The 21,795-nt window shown below is 48.3% G+C and overlaps 1 protein-coding gene across 1 annotated transcript in view; it reads left to right on the top strand.

Annotated features, from left to right (window-relative positions):
* Window positions 1-21,795, top strand: part of MTOR (mechanistic target of rapamycin kinase) — a 132,755-nt gene that overhangs the window by 3,976 nt on the left and 106,984 nt on the right. Inside the window, exons 5-13 of the mRNA XM_042954026.1 lie at window positions 1,412-1,612; window positions 2,568-2,702; window positions 10,287-10,562; window positions 10,645-10,753; window positions 13,513-13,699; window positions 14,370-14,498; window positions 15,210-15,454; window positions 16,529-16,744; window positions 17,073-17,278. Coding sequence (XP_042809960.1) covers window positions 1,412-1,612; window positions 2,568-2,702; window positions 10,287-10,562; window positions 10,645-10,753; window positions 13,513-13,699; window positions 14,370-14,498; window positions 15,210-15,454; window positions 16,529-16,744; window positions 17,073-17,278 — 1,704 coding nt within the window. The remainder of the gene's footprint in view (window positions 1-1,411; window positions 1,613-2,567; window positions 2,703-10,286; window positions 10,563-10,644; window positions 10,754-13,512; window positions 13,700-14,369; window positions 14,499-15,209; window positions 15,455-16,528; window positions 16,745-17,072; window positions 17,279-21,795) is intronic.

Here is a 21,795-nt window from a genome sequence, read left to right as displayed (position 1 = left end):
CAGGCGGTGAGGGGACGCTCCAGGCAGAGGCGCTGTGCTTCTTAAAGAAGAGGGGCCTTCGGTTCTGTCCTGAATCCCTTTCTCTTTTTGCCCCAAGCTGCGTACCCAAAGAGGAAACTTGAAAGTTCTCTTCTGTTGCCCAATAGGCATAGCCCTGAGTGCGGTGCTGTCTGGACCTCTGATTTCCTAGACTCAAAACTGCCTCCTGAGCAGAAGGTTCCCCCCTTGGCCACAGGCAGACGAAATCACAAGCCAAAAGGCTCCTAAAGCCCCAGACAGCTGTCCTATCTGTGTGATCCTGTCAGTGTCTCTGTCAAGGTCTCTCTGCTGTCCTATGGGAACACAGAAATACTAGGAGGAGGAGAGGAGCGGGGGCAGTGGGAGTGATGGTCTGCCTCCTTTCAGGCCTTTCTTGTTTATTTTCTAGGCGTTTGTTGATTGGTGGGCACCTGGCCCAAACTCCCTCTTTCCCCATTGGCTCTTCTGCAGTTGGGGGAGTGGGAGCCTCTCATCCTCTCGTGGTGCACCCCACTGCTTTTTTGAGGCTCAGCCCTGAAAAAAGCCTGGTTTGAGGGACCAGGCTTCCAGGCCGTGAGATGAGGGTCTGTCCTTGAGAATCTGGGAATGAACGTGGTGGGGATCAGAGCATCATTTGGATCCTTTCCTGTTGGCTCTGTCTTCAGGAGCCAGTACCATGAGGAGGGACCCTGGTACTGGGGGAGGGACAGCCATGTGGACCCTGCTTCAAAGGCGGCTTTGTCCTTCCTAACTCTGAAACTCGGGCCAACCTCTGACCTTCAGTTTCTTCCACTGTCAGATGGACATATAGCAAAATTAAATATTGAACGGGATTATTAACTCATTTAATAAACGTTTATCAAGGGGCGCCTGGGTGGCTCATTTGGTTAAGCGTCCCACTCTTGATTTCAGCTCAGGTCGTGATCTCACAGTTCCTGAGCTCGAGCCCCGCATTGGGCTCCGCGCTGGCAGTGCGGAGCCTGCTTGGGATTCTCTCTCTTTCCCATCCCGCTTGTGCTTTTCTCTCTTTCTCAAAGTAAATAAACATTTAAAAAATAAATAAATGTTTATCAAATACCACTGTGCTCCAGGGATGGTTTTAGGCTGTCATTGGGACAGAATGCAAAGCGTGAACACGTCTCCCTTCCAGAGCTCATGTTCTAACATTATGAGAATCCTATGTTTGTAAACACCCTAGGATAATGAACACTGAGATTTTCGATCAATTTTTCTTTTATTCCTATGTCCCCAGAGGTTCCCAGCTAGAAGAGGACGAGTCTGCTCCTTTCCTGATGTATATACACACAGGCTCCAGGATGGCAAGAAGCCGCATCCTGATGGGACGAAACTCTCTGATACAGACGAGGGTTCTCTGTGTGCTTTTCTCCCCCAGGTTCTGGTTCTCCGCGAGCTGGCTATCAGCGTCCCCACCTTCTTCTTCCAGCAAGTGCAGCCCTTCTTTGACAACATTTTTGTGGCCGTGTGGGACCCCAAACAGGCCATCCGGGAGGGAGCTGTGGCCGCCCTTCGTGCCTGTTTGATTCTTACCACCCAGCGTGAGCCGAAGGAGATGCAGAAGCCTCAGTGGTACAGGGTGAGGAGATGGTTCCGTTGCATTCGCCTGCAAAGCACATTTTTTAAAATTGTTTATTTATTTTTGAGAGCACCAGCAGGGGAGGGGCAGAGAGAGAGGGAGACACAGAATCGGAAGCAGGCCCTAGGCTCCGAGCTGTCAGTGTAGAGCCCGACGCGGGGCTCAAACCCACGAGCCGGGAGATCGTGACCTGAGCCGAAGTCAGATGCTTTACCGACTGAGCCACCCAGGCGCCCCACAGCACGTTTATATACAGCCCCACCTGGCCTAAGGGCCGCAACAGGGCCCTCGCCACAGAGCAGATGTCACTTTTGTGTTGGTCTCAAGTGGTTTCTGAAGCTCAGTATGAGTCAGCACTTATCTCATTGGATTTCATTAATGCAAAGATCTGTTGGTGGCCACACCATTATTGTACGTGCCACTGAGGATGAATGAAAACGTGATACAGTAAAACTGTGACTTTACTGCCGTCTCATCACCAGTTACAAGAGCTCTCCTCTCAGAGGTGTGAAAATATAGAAAAATGGGTGTCTGAGAAGCAGCGACACACAATGATACTAATTTAAGAAGTGCCAGGGCTTGTGACATTAGACGAGAGAGACCTGGCACTTCTTAACTAAGAGCTGGTGCTACAAAGAGATTCCTAAACGTGGCATTGGAGACCTGGGCTCTAGGGTTGGCTTTGCTATGTGACGTTGGACAAGTCATTTAATTTCCTTGAGCCTCTGGTTTTTCTCTGTTAAATGGGGACGGTTGTGGCCTCTGCCTCATGGTACGGTGCACGTTGAAGCTAAATTAAACGAGAGAGCTTGGTGAATCCCTATCGTTGATGTTGCTGGCACAAGCCACTGAGCAGGCATGGTAACACCTCAGGGTCCCCCATGTAGAAGGGGCGGGCTGGTGGTCTTTCTCCCTTTGGACATTGGGTAATTAACACGTCCCGTGTCTCTAATAGCACACGTTTGAAGAAGCAGAGAAAGGGTTTGATGAGACGTTGGCCAAGGAGAAGGGCATGAATCGGGATGATCGCATCCATGGAGCCTTGCTGATCCTCAACGAGTTGGTCCGAATCAGCAGCATGGAGGGAGAGGTGAGGAAGCATGTCAGAAGTGAGTCTGGCTTCCCACATGCCGTTCTGTGAACAAGACAAGGCAAGATCCTTGTCCTTAAAGAGGACGTTTTATAAGGGAACCAGGAAATAAGCAAGTCTATGAGGTCACTTCAGAAGGCACCAAGTCCTGTGAAATAACGGGTTGGAGGGTAGCAGTGGGAGGGGACTTCCTCTCTGGGGTGGTGCTGTTTCAACTGAGACCCACATGATGTGGAGGAGCGAGCTTTGTGCTGCGTGGGGGTGTTCCAGGAAGAGGCTTTGAGGTGGGAGAGAGTTTGGCAAATTCAGGGAACAGAAAAAAGGGAAATGTGGTTGGGGCACGGAGAGCAAGGGAGGTTGGGGGAAGGGTCAAATTCTTAGGCCTCAGGGTCGCGGTCAACACTGGCTCTTATTCTCATAAACGTTGGAGATGCGTGCCCAGGGGAGCGGGGTGAGGGCCTCCATTTTTAATAATCATTGGCTACTGCTGCGGGGAAAGCTCGTGCAGTGGCGGGAATGAAAGCAGGAGACTCGTTAGGGGGTTGTGTTTAAAAGTGCAAGGACTTTTGTCAGGGAAACAACTTACGGTGGGGGCGGGGGACGTGGAGGGAGCAGGGAGAGGCTGGCTAGCCGTCAGCAGCCATGAGACAGCAAAGGAAAGTGACGGGAGCATGCTAGGCTACCGCGCAGAGCCACCACGGGGGGCTTCCGGCCACCATCACCCCCCCGGGAGCCCTGCCTCAGCATCTCTCCTGCATCCTGCGTTGGCTAGAGGCAGCCCGTGGCAAATGTGGCTGTGGCACAAACATGGTGATGTTTTCAGAGTCGTGGCCGGGGCCGTTGTCAACTGCACTCCTTGTAGTTGATCCTGTTCTCCTGGCTACCGTGGGAGGCTTCTGGAGTAGTCTGGGCAAGTGATGGTGGTGGCTTCCCTAGGGTTGGCAGTGCGGACACTGAGAAGTGGATTCAGTGTCAATCCACTGACGCTGGATTCGGGATACATTTGGGAGTAGAGCCCCATCCACGGGTCTTCCTACGGGGAGCAAGTTGGTGTGGAATTTTGCCCCAGGGCTTCTTGCTTTAATAGACCAGATGATCATTTGGTGATGGCTGTGCTGTAGATGCGGGCGGCCTGGGCTACACTGTATGGACAGCTCGGGAGTCCGGCTCGGAATCCCCATTCATGTGTACACTGTGTGACTTGGGTATGTTATTTTACTTCCTTTAGCCTCATTTTCCTTGCTGTTAACGGGGATCTCCACCTCACTGGGCTCCTGGGAGGTTTCCAAGTACACTTGACCCTTGAACAACACAGGTTTGAGCTGCATGGGTCCACTTCTAGGCGGATTGTTTTCGGTACACATACTGGAAAAGTTTTTGGGAGGTTTGTGACCGTTTGAAAAAACTCACAGATAGGAACCTCATAGCCTAGAAATTAAGAAGCTGAGTATGTCACGAAGGCGTAACATAGATGTAGATCCTGGTCTTATTATTGACCATCGTAAAATATACACAAATCTCTTGTTAGAGTTAAACGTTACCTAAACTTACGCACACGAGCACTCACAGACTATACCTGGTGCCATTTGCAGTCGAGAGAAATGTGAACAAACACGAAGGCACAATATTAAATCCTAACTGCATAAAATTAACTGTAGTACAACCGTACCGACAGCCACCTCTGTTGCTGCTGCAATGAGCTCAAGTGTTGGGAATGTCTGGTTAAAACACCGTGCGAGGCTGATCACCTCCGTGTGCCCAGTTCACCCCTCCAGTAAGTCGCGTGTCGCAAAAGCGATCTGTCGATCTGTCTCCGTCCTCGTGTGTTTTTCGTCGTGTTCGGTGCGATACCGTAAATAAACCTTGAGTAATTCTGCGGAACCCCTGTGAAGTGCCACTGGCGAAGTTCTCCCAAGAAGCAAAGTCATGATATTGTAAGAAAACGTTGCCTTGCTTGAGACGTACCGCAGCTTGCGGTCCGCAGCTGTGACCGCCCACCGTTTCAGGATAAATGAATCCAGCATTTAATCCACCGTTGCAAAAAAAGAAAAGGAAGCTGAAGCGTGAAGCTGTTGCCACAGCTGTGCCTACAGGCGCAAGTCTCTTGCACTTTTTGAGAAATAGCTTTTACATTTATTTATTTTTGATGGAGAGAGACAGAGCACAAGTGAGGGAGGGGCAGAGAGAGAGGGAGACACAGAGTCCAAAGCAGGCTCCAGACTCCGAGCTGTCAGCACAGAGCCCGACGCGGGGCTCGAACCCACAGACCGCGAGATCATGACCTGAGCCGAAGTCGGACGCTTAACCGACTGAGCCACCCAGGTGCCACTTGAGAAGTATCTTTTGATCGCATATGGTAAATGTAGCTTTTACGTGGGTGCAGGATTGCCTTAAGGAAGGCATACTTAAGGACTCTAATGTGATTTGAGAAAAAGCAAAGTCAGTATATGACAACGTAGAGCAAAAGGAAGGTGAATGACCTAGCACCGGAGAATCGGATGCCAGCAAAAGATGGTTTGATGAGTTTGGAAACAGGTTTGACTTAAAAAAAAAAAAAAAAGTCAAGATAACAGGAGAAGTAGCTTCTGCTGACCAAGAGGCAGTAGATGAGTTCCCAGAGGCCATAAAAGAAAATCACTGAGGAGAAAGGGTATCTGCCTGAACGTGTTTTTATTGCAGACGAAAGTGCCCTACTCTGGGGAAAAAAAATGCCACAGAGGACATTTATTAGGAAGAGAAGCGAGCACCAGGATTTGAGGCAGGAAGGGGCAGGGTAATCCTGCCATTGTGCAATACGGTCCAGACGGCCCTTATCTATAAAGCCACTAGCCCTCGAGCTTTGAAGGGAAGAGGTATAAACACCAGCTGCCAGTCTTCTGTTTGTAAAACAAGAAGGTCTGGACACAAGAGCCCTTTTTCTGGATTGGTTCCCTTGATGCTTTGTCTCTGAATCAAGAAGGACCTTGCCGGTAAAGCGTCGCCTTGTACAGTTCTTGCCATATGAGACGATGCCCCTGGCCACCCAGAACCCCATGAGTTCAATACTAGAGGCATCGAAGGGGTTGACTGCCCCCAAACACAACATCCCTATTTCAGCTTCTGGATCAGGGTCATGACCTCTAAGGCTCGTTACACATGGTACTTTATGAAAAGGATTGTCAACACTTTGAAGAGAACCCTGATAGAAAGTCTAGAAGGATTCCATCGCTGAAAATCCATTTTGGTTGTAGAAGCCACAAATGCCATCAAGCCTGGACCAGTAAATTCCTGCTGGAGAGAACTGTGGCCAGATGTTGCGCGTGACTTCACAGGACTTAGGACAAAGCCGACCAAGGAAACCATGAAAGAGAGTGAAAGAACGTGGAGGTGGCCCAAAAGATGGGCGCTGAAAGGTGATACGGATCTTGGAGAAATTCAAGAGCTAACAGACACCACACCAGAGGAATTAACAGAAGACGGCTTGAGGGAGACGAGCGTTTCCGAACCAGTGCCGGACGACGAAGAAGACCTCGAGGAAGCGGTGCCAGGAAACCGATTGACACTGGACAGTCCGGCAGAAGGGTTCGAGGTACTCAAGACTGCTTGTGACTTCTTTTATGACCTGGATCTTTTTCTGATACGGGTACTGAAACTGAAGGAGACAGTGGAAGAAAGATTGGTACCGTATAAGAACACTGTTAGAGAAGGCGCCTGGGTGGCTCAGTCGGTTGAGCATCCGACTCTTGATTTCAGCTCAGGTCATCACGGTTCGTGAGATCGAGCCTCACGTCAGGCTCTGTGCTGTCAGCATAGAGCTTGGGATTCTCTCTCTCCTCTCTCTGCCCCTCCCCTGCCCTTCTCAAAATAAACATTAAAAAAAAACAAAAAACCATTGTTAGAGAAACGGAAAAGCAGTCAGACAAATTACAACGTATTTCTGTAAAGTTACACAGAGCGCTGCGCCGTGTCTCCAGCCTCCCCTTCCCGCTCTGCCACCCCTGAGGCCTCAAGCCGTCCCCTCCTCTGCTTTAGCCTACTCACCAGGGGACTAACCAGGATAAGGACCCTTACGATGAGCCACTCCCATTTAGTGAACGGTAAATCATCATCGTGCCATACAGTTGATGAACTCTGTGGGTCTTCGTGTGACAGTCTGTTGACCGTATGGCGAGAACGGTAAGAGATGTTTTTGTATCCTGATCACCTGACCATTCATCGTGTCAGACATCGTGTGCAAGACTCGTGTGGCAGTGGACCGCCGATTCCCGTGTGGGCGTTAGGTGAGTGAGATTTACTGTGAAGTTAATAGCATGTTGGTTTTCTTCCTGTTTTATAACTTTGCTTTCAAAGAATTACGTCACCATACGGTAGAGTTCGTGTCTCTCTCTGGTAATTGGAGAAAGTGTGTATCAACCTATCACAGGTACGTGGTTTTTAAAAAAATGTGTCAGCGTTTCCGGCACTGTAATATGAATATGACTGTAATACCGTGCGCCATAAAAACTTGGTAACGACTCATTCGTCAGAGCATAGGCGAGGCTACCATGAAGCAACCGTATTGATTACACTAAGCTACCGTGATGCAGTCTTACTGCTGCTGCGTCATTATTAGTGCCTGAATCATTATACCTATAAGTAAACACGAATTTCTTTCTCACATCTTTTCATTTTTGCTATCCGGTGTTAGTAGTGCATGTAACGTCCACATTGTTCTGCTTCATGGGAGATAATGTTCACGTGGGTGCTGACAGATGATTCATCTCATAAACAGACAACATAAACTTACAGTATAGAGAAATACAGGACGGGGCTGTAAATAGATTTTTCTCTTCCTCGTGATTCTCTTAATAACATTTTCTTGTCTCTAGCTTTCTTCGTGGTAAGAATACAGTGTGCAATCCATACACAAAGTATGTGCTGATTAACTGTTCTTATTATCGGTAAGATTTCCAGTTAACAGAAGGCTACTAGCAGTTAAGTTTGGGGGGAGTCCAAAGCTACACATGGATTTTTGACCTCACAGGGTGTCTGTGCCCCTAACCTCTACGTTGTTCAAGGGTGGGCCGTCTACGCGAAGTGCCTAACACATCATCTGATAGAGTAGGCATTCCATGAATGTTAGCCCTCAGAGGTTTCCCGTCTAACTATAACATGGGGCTTCCCATGGATGAGCACATACAGCCCGAGGATCTTTGTTTTCTCCTAGGAAAACAGAACAGTGTCACCTAAATAGATTAAATGCACAGTACTTGGGCGGTGCCTGGGTGGCCCAGTCGGTTGAGCGTCCGACTTCGGCTCACTCAGGTCATGGTCTCGTGGTTCGTGAGTTCGAGCCCCACAGAGTCGGGCTCTGTACTGACAGCTCGGAGCCCGGAACCTGCTTCGGGTTCTCTGTCTCCCTCTCTCTCTGCCCTCCCCTGCTTGCACTCTCTCTCTCAAAAATAAATATTTAAAAAAAAAATAGTACTTGTGATGGTACTTTATAAATCCTAAAGAATTATCCAAATGTAAGGTATCATAATTTTGTCATTGTTCATTCATTGAACAAGTTTGAGTTGAGCACCCACTGTGGGCCAGCTACACCAAGTCCTCAGAGCTAGAATAATGCAGCAGTGGACAAAACATTATATTCTAGCAGGGAGAGACAAGACACAAATAAGTGAAAATATATACGATTGACCTTTGAACATGTGGGGTTAAGGCATCAAGCCCCCCCCCCCCCCACGCACACACAGTTGAAAATCCCCATATAACTTTTGACTCCCCCCAAACTTAGCTACCAATAGCATACTGTTGACCAGAAGCCTTACCGATAACAAACAATTGACACATATTTTGTATGTTTTACATATAATATATGGTATTCTTACAATAAAGTAAGCTAGAGGAAAGAAAATGGCGTTAAGGAAATCATAGGAAAAAGAGAAAATACATTTATAACCCTGCACTGTCTTTATGGGGAAAAAAAATCCGCATATAAGTGGACCAGTGCAGTTCACACTCCTGTGATGTTTGAGCACAATTGTGAAGGACGTAAGACAGCAAGCCATACAAATACATATCTGGGGGGAGCAGTCTAGACAGCTGGCTCTGCAGGTGTGAAGGCCTCATGGTGGCAGCACGCTGCCTTTGGCCGGGAGCGAGATCACCACTGCGACCGAGCCGTGTGACAGGAGGGAGGTGGCGGGAGATGGGGTCAGAGGAATACCTGGGATGAGGTAAGGGGCACATCGTGTAGGGTCTCGGGAGCCACCGTACGGACCATGTGTGGGAAATGGGAAGCTGTTAGCTGCTAGCTGAAACGCACGTTTCAGAAGGATCGCTGTGGCTACATGTTGAGCGGGATTATCCGCGAGGCAAGGGGTGATGCCAGGAGGTCTTATTAGGGAAGGAAGTGCGGCAGCCTTAGCAGAGGACTTTGGCGGCTTGCACCCTAGCGGGAACCGTGCAGGCACAAGGAGGGGCTGGATTCTTGAATTTGAGATTTGGGGGTCAATGAGGGAGAGAGGAGTCCAGGTTTTTGTCCTGAGTGACCGGAAGGTTAGGGTGGCGTTTGCTGAGTCAGGAGGACTGAGGTGGAAGGAGCAGTGCGTTTTGGGGTAGAAGGTCAGGAGTTTGCTTTTGAACGTGTTCCAGACACCTGTTGGGCTTCTGAGCAGAGAACTGAGTTGTTCTGGGGGGATCTGGGCGGAGACCCAGATTTGGGGAGCCGTCAGCACATAGCTGTGATTTCAGGTTCCCCAGCAGCATACCAGCGTCGGAGAAGGGGGGTGCTGGGGACCTGAGGTCAGGAGGTGAGGAGCGAGCAGGGGAGATCAGCGGCGTGAGGAGGAGAGGAGACCCAGGAAAGCTCGGGATCCAAGAAGCCAAGGGAAGAGAGTTTTCGAAGAGGAGGGACTGTTAAGTTGGACCAAATGCTGTAGCCGAGGCAAATAGGGTGAAGGCTGAGAATCGAGCATCCGATTTAGCAGACTGAGAGTCCTTGGTGACCTTGACAAGGAGAGTGGAGAAGATGTCTGAGAAGCGAAAATACCTGTGTCGAGAAAAGTGTGCAAGTTGAGAAATTGTTTCCTGTCCTTCTCAGTTTGGACTGTCTTTAAGCAGCCCTTTGGCTGGGAAATAGGTGTGAATTCTCAGCCAGTCCATTTAGTCCGTGCTGCCCATGGAATTCTTCAGATTCTGAGAAAATAACTTGCCTTAGTTGTTTCTACCTGGGTTTCCGGCGACAAGGAGAGTAGCATGTCCTCAACGGGACCCTGGCGTGGGGCCGCCCAGCACCCTGTCACCCTCGCCAGAGGGTGACCTCATCGCTGTGACCTCAGGTCTGCAACTCGGCTTTCCCAAACCAGGGGAGGGGTCCTTGGCGGCCAGCCCCCTGCCGCTTCTTCGTTGTTCAGTAGGTGGTGCTCTTCTGCCTAAGTTAGAACAAAACCAGGCCCCCTGCAAGGTTCTGGGGGAATCCAGCTCCTAAAGATGAAGAGTGGGCTCCCTCCACTTGGCAAATAGTTCCCCTGCAGGGTTGGGCAGAGGAGTTGCTCTGTAGACCCCACAGGGGCTTGGCAGGTGGCACTTGTGAGTACAGGTGATCTCCCTCCCCACGTGCAGCGCCTGAGAGAAGAAATGGAAGAAATCACGCAGCAGCAGCTGGTCCATGACAAGTACTGCAAAGACCTCATGGGCTTCGGGACGAAACCTCGCCACATCACCCCCTTCACCAGCTTCCAGGCTGGCCAGCCCCCGCAGTCCAACGCCTTGGTGGGACTGCTGGGGTACAGCTCTCACCAAGGCCTCATGGGTTTCGGGGCTTCCCCCAGCCCAGCGAAGTCCACGCTGGTGGAGAGCCGGTGTTGCAGAGACCTGATGGAGGAGAAATTCGATCAGGTAGGTGGCGAGAGGCCTGCCCCCTCCTCTCCCAAGCCCCGTGCTCCCTTTCCGTGGCCAACCCTGTGTTCTCCTGTCTCAGGTGTGCCAGTGGGTGCTGAAATGCAGGAATAGCAAGAACTCGCTGATCCAAATGACAATCCTTAATTTGTTGCCCCGCTTGGCTGCATTTCGACCTTCTGCCTTCACAGGTGAGGATGTCCGTGGACACGTCATATCATTACCTGTTTAAGGGAACTCACACGGAAGTGATTCCAGAAAGTTACGTCTGCCTCTCGTTGGAAGCAACAACTAAGGGGCTAGTCTCTGGTTTCTCTGCCTCTCGTCTGATTTCAGTGGGGCCGGCGTAGGGTTTCCACAAGTGTCTGAGGCAGCCGACACGGGAAGGACCAGAGTGTGTAGGCAGAGAGGCAGTCCTGGAGCCGAGCGACTTCGTGCGTGTGGAAGCCGACAGGTTCATGATGGACGTCACAGGGACCGAAGGAAGGGCAGTTTGGGTTGAGCTCCTCTGCAGCAGCCCCTCTGTGGGGCGGGGAGGATGCGGTGACCGCCCTGCTTCTGCCCCTGGCGTGGTCACCCACTGCCTCACCACTCACGGGGAGGAAGGACTGGAAGTTTCAGAGGCAGGTTTCGGGGATGATGGCCTGGGGGCTCCTGTATTCCTGCCCTGTTTTCACTGGGCAGCAAGAATCCCCGGCTCCCGGAGCTGCCCCCGCCCAGATGCTGGCTTCTCCCTTGGGCCTTCGTGGGCTACTCCGGCCGGAAGTGCTCTTCCCCCTTCCTCGATAGCCTCCGGCCGTGGAAAGACTTTGGCGTCAGACCCGGGATGAATCCTGCTTCTGTCCTTCACCGTGAGGTTTCAGACAGGTTATTTGACCTTCCCAGGCCTCCACTCCCTGACCCGTAGAGGCGGAATAACAACAATCCTTGCCTTACAAGGTGAATCGTGTTAATGCCTAAACACCTGCTCTAAATGCCTGGCACAGAGTAGGCCCCCATAAGTGGAAACCATTATTCTGTTATTACTGCCTCCTCTGCCTCCTCAGATCCATCTTAGAAGTAAGGTAAAGGGAAAAATTATAACAATACTCTAGTTGCCTGTTCATACTTAATATCCTTATCTTACTTACCTCCCTGCTTGCTGAGTGCAGAGCCGCCGTCTCGAACGTCTCTTTGCACTTCACTGTGGTGCCCGTCGCCTGTGCTTAATAAGCGTTCAGGACCAAATGAGAGCCAGGAGTGGAAGTGGAAGGTCAGCCTGACCCTCCACAGACGCCATCCTCTAGCACACAGACTCATTTCACACTCCCCAGTCCAGATGAAATAGGAAAAAAGTATAGTTGGTGAGGTGTTAAATATGCTGTGTGTGAGAATAGAAGGTGTTGAGGAAGGACGAGACAATTAGCCACATAAAATCAATGAACCAGAGAGAAATGATATCATGAAAATTGCCCATATTTTTTTCAGTTTTCCGTTTTTCCCACCTGGTACCCAGCAGCTATTCTCTTCTTTAATGACCAGACATGCCCCTGTTCAGTAGAGCTTTAAATAATTGTGGTGTGAAAGTCTCTGGTTCAAAAGAAAGTAATAACTAGGCCAAATTTGATCAAAGTCTGTCATGTTGTGGAAGCAGTTACCCCAGTAAGTTCAAAGGACCGCCTAGCAGCAGGATACAGAGGCTCAGAGGGCCCCTAGGTTTATTCTTTTGATGTGGGTTTTTGTTGTTTTATTAAATAATATACTAAAGCGTGTCGTTGATGTTCAGCCTGGGCAGCCTCCATCCATGGAGCCTCATTGGGAAAGTGCCACATTCTTAGAGCTTACAGTTTGGACGTCGCCGCTTAAACTTCCTAATGACGGAAGCTCTGGACCTATCAAAAATGCCCTAAGATTGGGCTGGGCTCTCTCACAATATCAGATCCCTTAATCTCTTAGGGTGCTAAATCTGGCAAAGGAAATCACCCTCTTGATTTAAGCTCCCTTCCTGCTGAAATGCCGTTCCCGTCCAGAAGTCCCGTCTTCCTTGCTGACGTGATGTGATTTTCAAGCCCCAGCATGCTTCGGTGTCATTTGACCGCGTGAGCCACGAGAGAAGATCTTTCTCGTCAGAATAAATGCAGGGAGGCATATGTGCTGTCTGGGACTTCAGCTCACTGCCTCCTAAATGAGCTGTGGCCCTCAGCACCCCTCACTTTCTAATGGATGTGCGGTCTTGCCTTCTCTGCTGCCGTGTATATTCTGCGGGTGCACGGACTTGAGGCCAGCAAGATGGAAGGGAAGAAATAGAGAGAGGCAAAAATCAGGAAATTCCAACCTTCAGAGGAGTAATAACACTTTGGCTTAAATTGCCCAAGAATCGCCTACCCGTGCACATTGGCTGATGTAAACTTAATGAAAATACACTTGTGGCTTCCCAAATTACAGACTAAATCTTGTTCTATTAAATATAACAGAAATCTCTGGGTAATAGCAAAGTGATTTCCAGGCCTAAGCTGAATAGAATGGCCTGTTTATTGCAAACAGTATCCAATAGTACTTTAAATTTCAACATAATATAAAATCGTTTAGATGATTCTCTTTGTTTTTAAGCAAGATTTAACATATACTTCGTAAGAGCATGTAGTCGTTCCCTCAAAATATAGCACTAATGGGGACGATCGTGCCATGTTATTGTTTCAGAGGCTCTTTTAAGTTTTTGGTGGGTTTTTTTTTTTTTTTAATTAAAGGGGAAAAAAAAAATCTTACATTTCTAATATTTCCAAAAGATGTATCTGAGGAGTGATTAGCAAGTGATTATCAAGACTGGTTAATACATCCTCTAAATTCTTCTTTACATCTTTCCAGGTGGCTCTCTTTATTCCTAAATGTAAGTGTTTTATAGGAACTCTGGCCTTTGGTACATACACCAACCCTGACCTTGAGCCATATGCCTTGTCTTTTTTGTGATCAGATACCCAGTACCTCCAAGATACCATGAACCACGTCTTGAGCTGTGTCAAGAAGGAGAAGGAACGGACGGCAGCCTTCCAAGCCCTGGGGCTCCTTTCTGTGGCTGTGAGATCTGAGTTCAAGGTCTATTTGCCTCGTGTGCTGGACATCATCCGAGCAGCCCTACCCCCAAAGGACTTTGCCCATAAGTAAGTGTCTCTATTAGGATTTCACCCTCCGCCCCATTTGGTTGGGGAGGAAGGATGCTCTATCCCAGTTTCCATGGAGCCCAAGCCCATTCTCTGCATCATTAACCACCAGGGTGTAGCAAGTCATACAAAGAACAACCCTTCCTCAGTTGAGTTCCAACCTTTTTCAAACTAAGTGATATACGTGTGTGTGTGTGTGTGTGTGTGTGCATATGTATATATGTACGTATAAGCAGATTGGCCTGGTGAAGGGATAAGCCTCCCCATTCTAGAGCCCAGCCTTCTCGTTGCGGGGAGAATTTCTTTCCGCCCGGTGGCTGTGCTGTGCACCCTGGTCCCTGATGTACACATTGTTCAGTTCGCTTCCTAAATAGGTACCTTGGCCAGCACCGCGCTAAGCCACATGGTGCCTTTTGTGCCAATTCAGGAAAGGGGCCCCTTCCTCAAGACACGTGACTGCCATCTGCTGGGCTGTTGTAGATTCAAATGTGTGGTGACTAGGGTGTGGTGGGCCCCCTAGAATTGGGCAGGAGATGACCGGCACACCAGCGAGTCGTGGCCCTGCCTGGGTAACCTGCCCTCCTCGCCCCAAGGCGATTTTGAGGTGGGGCATCACAGAATGTCATTGTGTCTCAAGTGGCCACTCACTCACTCTTTCGGTCCTCTGCAGGAGACAGAAGGCAATGCAGGTGGATGCCACAGTGTTCACCTGCATCAGCATGCTGGCCCGGGCAATGGGGCCAGGCATCCAGCAGGATATCAAGGAGCTGCTGGAGCCCATGCTGGCAGTGGGACTGAGGTGGGTGTCGGAAACCTGAGCTCCCGTCTCGGGGAGTATGAGACTCGAACCGCGGTTTCGGGGTGGTGCTGAAAGGGAGGCGTGGGTGTGTGCGTGTGAGATTGGGTAGGCGGGAGAGCTCGCGCTAAACACGGGCTAGTTTTGAATCCTGGTTTCATCTCTAGTTAGCTGTGTGATCCTGACCCGGTTACTTAACTTCTCCGAGCCTCCATTTTCTCACCTGAAAAGCAGGCACAGTAGCAGCTCCTGTTGTCTAGGGTTGTCATGGAGGTTAAGTGAAGGAGTTCATGAAATAGCCACTCGGCACACGACTTTGTGTATAAGAAGTGCCCGACCGATGTTTGCAGCTATTTATGTTATCATTGGGAAATGGCCTGGCTTTCCTTGCATTACTTCTCTTTCTCTGTAAAATAAGGACGATGCTCTCAGTTTGCTTCCCAGACTTTTAATCGAGACTTGGTCTTCTGCAGTACCTAAATTACATTAAGCAAGTTCCTCTCTGGCAAAGACCAGAAATTCGTAGATTGATCTGAAACCTCTGACCAGGCCAACAGAGTTCCGGTCATTTATCCTAGTTTGTAGTATCCTTTCTACTTTAAAGACCAAGCGGTGATGGGCCTAACCCCCTGCTGGACGAGAAGGGCTGTTTCTTCTCAAGGACAGACAGATGTCTTGTCCAGCGCCATACACGCCTGGCTTCCTTCCCCTCAGCCCTGCCCTCACTGCTGTGCTGTACGACCTGAGCCGTCAGATTCCACAGCTGAAGAAGGACATCCAGGATGGGCTACTGAAGATGCTGTCCCTGGTCCTTATGCACAAACCCCTCCGGCACCCGGGCATGCCCAAGGGCCTGGCCCATCAGCTGGCTTCCCCTGGCCTCACAGCCCTCCCTGAGGCCAGCGACGTGGGCAGCATTACTCTTGCCCTGCGAACTCTCGGCAGCTTTGAGTTTGAAGGTAAGAAATTGCCCCAGCTCTTACCAAGACACGGAGTGTTGCTGGGAACCCCGAGGAAAGAACAAGGGCGCCTAGCATTGCCGGGTCTTGGCTGGGGATCTGGAGACCAGGTAGCTGATCGGGTAGCGGCTCAGCCTTCTGGGCTCTTTGCATGCTTTGTTAATTCGTTCTCTTTGTTTCTCTGTCCCACCCTGAGTTTGGGGGCAGATGGTGTTCAGGGATATTCTGCATTGATCCAAGGAATGAATGCTTCAGAGAGACAAGAAAGTCAGAGATGGAGCCCCACCCCATCCCCCCACATCCATGAAGCGGAGATGGCGTTTAATGCTTTAAAATGTCTAAGCCAGAGGCTTTAAGGTGTTTCCGTTCCTACGGCAGTATGATTTTCAGCTGTGGCGTCCTGTGTAGTTCGGTTTAGAGTTCTAAGCTGCAGATAAACCCACATTAATGCCCCTAGGGGGATCTGTTTCAGGAGAGAAAAAGGGATACTTTTGAAATTTAAGATCACGTAGGTGGTATTGCTCAAGACTACAGGGAAACAAGCAAGTACAAAAAGCCTAGATGTGCGGTCTGAATGCTTACAGCCATCTGTGGTTTCCCTCCTGTAGCTCCTTCACTTGCCTTGATTAACACCCAGCTTAATATATTTCTAATGAATAGAAAGTAGCTATATTTACACCCAGCCGACATCAGACTCTCTTTTGCTATTCAAATCTGGGAACTAAAATAGACAAGGTAAATTTGATCAAGAATTGTTTTACTCTCTGGGAACATAAAGAAAGGTTTGGGTCAGAATAAAACGAAATAATTCATCCTTTGAAGGGAATAAAGAAAAGATTAGGATGGGGGGGTGGGGGGGGAATGCCCTTTTTCTGTCTCCCAGCTCCTCTGCTTCCCTTCTGCCTCTGCTGATTCGAAACCCACTTGTTACCTTCTTAAGAGAAGAGTTCTGGGTCAATATCTTGTTGAAAACTGAATTCATCGCCATGAAATGAAAAACACAGCCAGCAAGTTGTGGGCCTACCGTCCAGAGCAGCGGTGTTTATTTTGTCTTCTCTCTGCCTTTGTATCCAGGCCACTCTCTGACCCAGTTTGTCCGCCACTGTGCGGATCATTTCCTAAACAGCGAGCACAAGGAGATCCGCATGGAAGCCGCCCGCACCTGCTCCCGCCTGCTCACGCCCTCCGTCCACCTCATCAGCGGCCATGCGCACGTCGTTAGCCAGACTGCGGTGCAAGTGGTGGCAGACGTGCTCAGCAAACTGCTCGTGGTCGGGATCACAGATCCTGGTAAGGTTCATGAGACAGGAGCAGTCTGGGGGAGTTTGGACGCTCGGGGCACCGGGAATTAGCCAGTTTCATGGCGTGCCCTCAGGGAGGTGATGGCCGGCTCTTTCTCTGCCAAAGCGTTAGGCTTGGCTACTCCAGCCAGGTGGCGTAAAACGATCTGTCTTTAATCCTGTTGTCTTTGCTCCTGTGAGCAAAGAATGACAGGTTAGACGAGAGAAGGGTAAGTGGCAGCCTCTCACGAGGCCGGGGGCAGTGTGGGCGGAAACTGGGAAAGGACCAGAGGATGACGGCATCGAAGAGGCATTCAAAGGCTCGATTGCTCTTGCAGACCCCGACATCCGCTACTGCGTCTTGGCATCTCTGGATGAGCGCTTTGATGCACACCTGGCCCAGGCAGAGAACTTGCAGGCCCTGTTTGTGGCCCTGAACGACCAGGTGTTTGAGATCCGGGAGCTGGCCATCTGCACGGTGGGCCGGCTCAGTAGCATGAACCCGGCCTTCGTCATGCCCTTCCTGCGCAAGATGCTCATCCAGGTAATGGGGTGACCGTCACACCTAGTGGCAGTCTGGAAGGGACTGTCATTGTGAGAGCCATTTGGAGAAAGAGATGAGGACAAGGAAGGGGAGAAAGATCACGATGCCTGGTAAAAGCCACATTTGGCTCCGAGAGTCCCTGTTTTCCCAGCTCGGCAGTTACAGTTCAGGGCTGATCGCCTCATGAACCTCTTCCCCCCAGCGGCACGACTCCAGGGGCCTCTTATCCCCGGCGAACCTCGTCTGCAGGCAGCTCTTTCCTTCTTCCTGGCAAGTCACCGGAGATCCCGCTTCTTGGCACGTTTGGCTCAGTCTGCTGCTGATGGTGTCAGTTTTGCTAACGCCTCTCTGTCCTCCTGCTCTCCTGCTCCCACCAGGTCAGGCACAGAGGCCCAGGATGTGAGCTTGAACTCACAACCCCGAGGTCAAGAGTCGCATGCTCCACCAACTGAGCCAGCCTGGTGCCCCAGGATTTGCAATTCCTGCTAAAACCTGACTCCTCAGTTTTTGTCTCCACCTAGCCGCATAAACTCTCTGGCCTCCTGGTCAGGGGCCCGTGGTCCAGTCCTTCTTGCCTTGAGTGATTTCCACCCACCTCTTCCGGGTCTCAGTGTGGCTCACCCAGTCCTTTCCCGCCCCCTGACTCCGCCTTGTCCCTACGTCCCCCTCTGCTTCCTGAATCTCCCATGGTTTCTTTCGAAACAGATAACTTTTCCTAACACGTAAAAACTTAAATGCAGAAAAACCATTGACGTGTAACTTTCATCCGAGACAAATGTCACGTATTCACAGTCTGTCCTAGCTAAAGTGAGTGTAAGTTATATCAGTCAACAAATTAGAGGATTATATTATGTTGGCACTTCTGTTTGTATTTTTATTTTTATTTAAATTCAAGTTAGATAACATAAAATGTAGTATTGGTTTCAGGAGCAGAACCCGACACTCAGTGCTCATCCAAAGAAGTGCCTTCCTTAGTGCCCATCACCCATTTAGCCCAACCCCCTACCATCTCCCCTCCAGCATTTAAGAGTTCTCTGCATGTAAGAGTCTCTTATGGTTTCCCTCCCTCTCTGTATTGATCTTAATTTTCCTTCCCTTCCCTTATGTTCATCCACGTATAAGTGAAATCATATATTTGTCTTCCTGTGACTGACTTATTTCACTTAGCATAACACATTCTAGTTCCATCCATGTTGTCGCAAATGGCAAGATGTCATTCTTTTTGATTGTCGAGTAGCATTCCAGTGCGTGTGTGTGTGCGTGTGCACGCGCTCACACATTCTCCCCATTTTCTTTATCCATTCATCACTTGATGGACATTTGGGCTTTTTTCGTACTTTGGCTGTTATTGATAGTGCTGCTATAAACATCGGGGTGCATGTGCCCCTTTGCATCAGCGTCTTTGTATCCTTTGGATAAATACCTAGTAGTGCAATTGCTGGGTCGCAGGGTAGTTCTATTTTTAATTTTTTGAGGTACCTCCATACTGTTTTCCAGAGTTGCTGCACCAGTTTGTGTTCCCACCAACAGTGCAAAAGGGTTCCCCTTTCTCCGGATCCTCGCCAACATCTGTTGTTTCCTGAGTTGTTAATGTTAGCCATTCTGATGAGTGTGAGGTGGTATCTCGTTGTGGTTTTGATTTCCCTGATGATGAGTAATGTTGAGCATCTTTTCAATTGTCTGTTGGCCATCTGGATGTCTTTGGACAAGTGTCTGTTCATGTCTTCTGCCCATTTCTTCACTGGATTATTTGTTTTTTGGGCGTTGAGTATAAGTTCTTTATCGATTTTGGATAATAGCCCTTTGTCTGATACGGCATTTGCAAATATCTTCTCCCATTCCATCCGTTGCCTTTTAGTTTTGTTGACTGTTTCCTTCACCGTGCAGAAGCTTTTTATCTTGATGAGGTCCCAATAGTTCATTTTTGCTTTTATTTCCCTTGCCTCTGGACACATGTCTAGTAAGTAGTTGCTGCAGCCAAAGTCAAAGAGGTTGCTGCCTATTTTCTCCTGTAGGATGTTTATGGTTTCTTATGTCACATTTAGGTCTTTCATCCATTTTGAGTTTGTGTGTCTGGTGTAAGAAAGTGGTCCAGGTTCATTCTTCTGCATGTCGTCGTCCGGTTTTCCCAGCACCATTTACTGAAGAGACGGTCTGTTTTCCACTGGATACTGTTTCCTGCTTTGTTGAAGATTAGTTGGCCATACATTTGTGGGTCCATATCTGGGTTCTGTATTCTGTTCCACTGATCTGTGTGTCTCTTTGTGTGCCAGTACCATACTGTCTCGATGATTACGGCTTTGTAAAGCCCCTCGAAGTCCGGGGTTGTGATGCCTCCAGCTTTGGTTTTCTTTTTCAACGTTACTTTGGCTGTTCGGAGTCTTTTGTGGTTCCATACAAATTTTAGGATTGTTGGTTCTAGTTCTGTGAAAAATGCTGGTATTATTTTGATAGGAATTGTGTTAAATATGTAGATTGCTTTCAGTAGCATACGCATCTCAACAATATTTGTTTTTCCAGTCCGTGAGCATGGAATGCGTTTTCATTTCTTTGCGTCTTCTTCAGTTTCTTTCATAAGCTTTCTATAGTTTTCAGCATACAGACCTTTTACCTCCTTGGTTATTCCTAGGTATCTTAACGGTATTTTTGGTGCTATTGTAAATGGGATCGATTCCTGGATTTCTTTTTCTGCTGCTTTGTTGTGTTGTATAGAAGTGCAACCAATTTCTGTACGTTGGTTTTTATATGCTGCGACTTTGCTGAATTCACGTATCAGTTCTAGTAGTATTTTGGTAGAATCTTTTGGGTTTTCCACGTTAGGGTATCATGTCATCTGCGAAGAGTGAAAGTTTGACTTCTTCTTCGGCAATTTGTATGCCTTTTATTTTCTTTTTGTTGTCTGATTGCTGAGGCTAGGGCTTCTGGCACGGTGTTGAACAACAGTGGTGAGAGTGGACATCCCTGTCGTGTTCCTGACCTTAGCGGGAGAGCTCTCAGTTTTTCCCCATTGAGGATGATATTAGCTGTGAGTCTTTCATATATGGCTTTTATGATGACTTATGTTCCTTCGACCCCTACTTTCTTAAGGGTTTTTATCAAGAAAGGGTGCTATACTTTGTCAAATGCCTTTTCTGCATCTATTGAAAAGATCATATGGTTCTTATCCTTTCTTTTATTAACATGGTGTATCACATTGATTGATTTATGAGTATTAAAGCAGTCCTGTAGCCCAGGAATAAATCCCACTTAATCATGGTAAATAGTTCTTTTAATGTACTGTTGAATTCGATTTACTAATATCTTGTTGAGAATTTTTTCATCCATGTTCATCAGGGATATTGGCCTGTAATTCTCCTTTTCAGTGAGGTCTCTGGCTTTGGAATCAAGGTAATGCTGGCTTCATAGAATAAGTTAGGAAGCTTTCCTTCCATTTCTATTTTTTGGGACAGTTTGAGAAGAGTAGGTATTAACTCTGCCTTAAATGTCTGGTAGAATTCCCCTGAGAAGCCATCTGGCCCAGGACTCTTGTTTCTTGGGAGATTTTTGATAACTGATTCCATTTCTTTGCTGGTTATGGGCCTGTTCAAATTTTCTGTTTCTTCCTGTTTGAGTCTTGGTAGTGTGTGAGTGTTAAGGAATTTGTCCCTCCCTTCCAGATTGTCCAGTTTGTTGGCATATAGTTTTTTGTAATATTCTCTTATAATTGTTTGTATTTCTGTGGTGTCGGTTGTGATCTCTCCTCTTTCATTCGTGATTTTATTTATCTAATTGGGTCCTCTTTTTTGAGAAGTCTCACTAGGAGGTTATCAGTTTTGTTTATTCTTTCAAAAAACCAGGTTTTAGTTCCGTTGATCTGTTCTACTGTGGTTTTTTGTTTCTATTATCACTTACTGCTCTCATTTTTATTATTTTTCTTCTGCTGCTGGCTTTGGGCTTTATTTGCTGCTCCTTTTCTAGCTCCTTTAGGTGTAAGGTCAGGCTGTGTATTTGGGACCTTTCTTGCTTTTGAGATAGGTCTGAATGGCAATGTATTTCCTTCCCTCTTAGGGCTGCCTTTGCTGCATCCCAAAGGGTTTGGACTGTCGTGTTTTCATTTTCATTTGCTTCCATGTATTTTGTAATTTCATCTTTAACTTCCTGGTTAACCCATTCTTTAGTAGGATGTTCTTTAACCTCCATGTATTTGAGGGCTTTCCAAATTTTTCCTGGTGGTTGATTTCAAGTTTCATAGTGTTGTGATGTGAAAATTTGCATGGTGTGATCTCAGTCTTCTTGTACCTCTTGAGGGCTGATTTGTGACCTAGTATGTGATCTATTCTGGAGAATGTTCCATGTGTACTCGAGAAGAATGTGTATTCTGCTGCTTTAGGACAAAATGTTCTGAATATGAGTCCGTCTGGTCCAGTGTGTCATTCAAAGCCATTGTTTCCTTGTTGATTCTCTGCTTGGTTGACTTGTCCACTGCTGTAAGTAGGGTATTAAAGACTTCTATAATGGTATGATTATTAATGAGTTTG

The sequence above is a fragment of the Panthera leo genome, chromosome C1 (assembly GCF_018350215.1).
Source record: "Panthera leo isolate Ple1 chromosome C1, P.leo_Ple1_pat1.1, whole genome shotgun sequence".
NCBI classification, from domain to species: Eukaryota; Metazoa; Chordata; class Mammalia; order Carnivora; family Felidae; genus Panthera; species Panthera leo.
The sequence above is the reverse complement of the archived record's forward strand: the minus strand, read 5'-3'. Positions and strand labels throughout refer to the sequence as shown.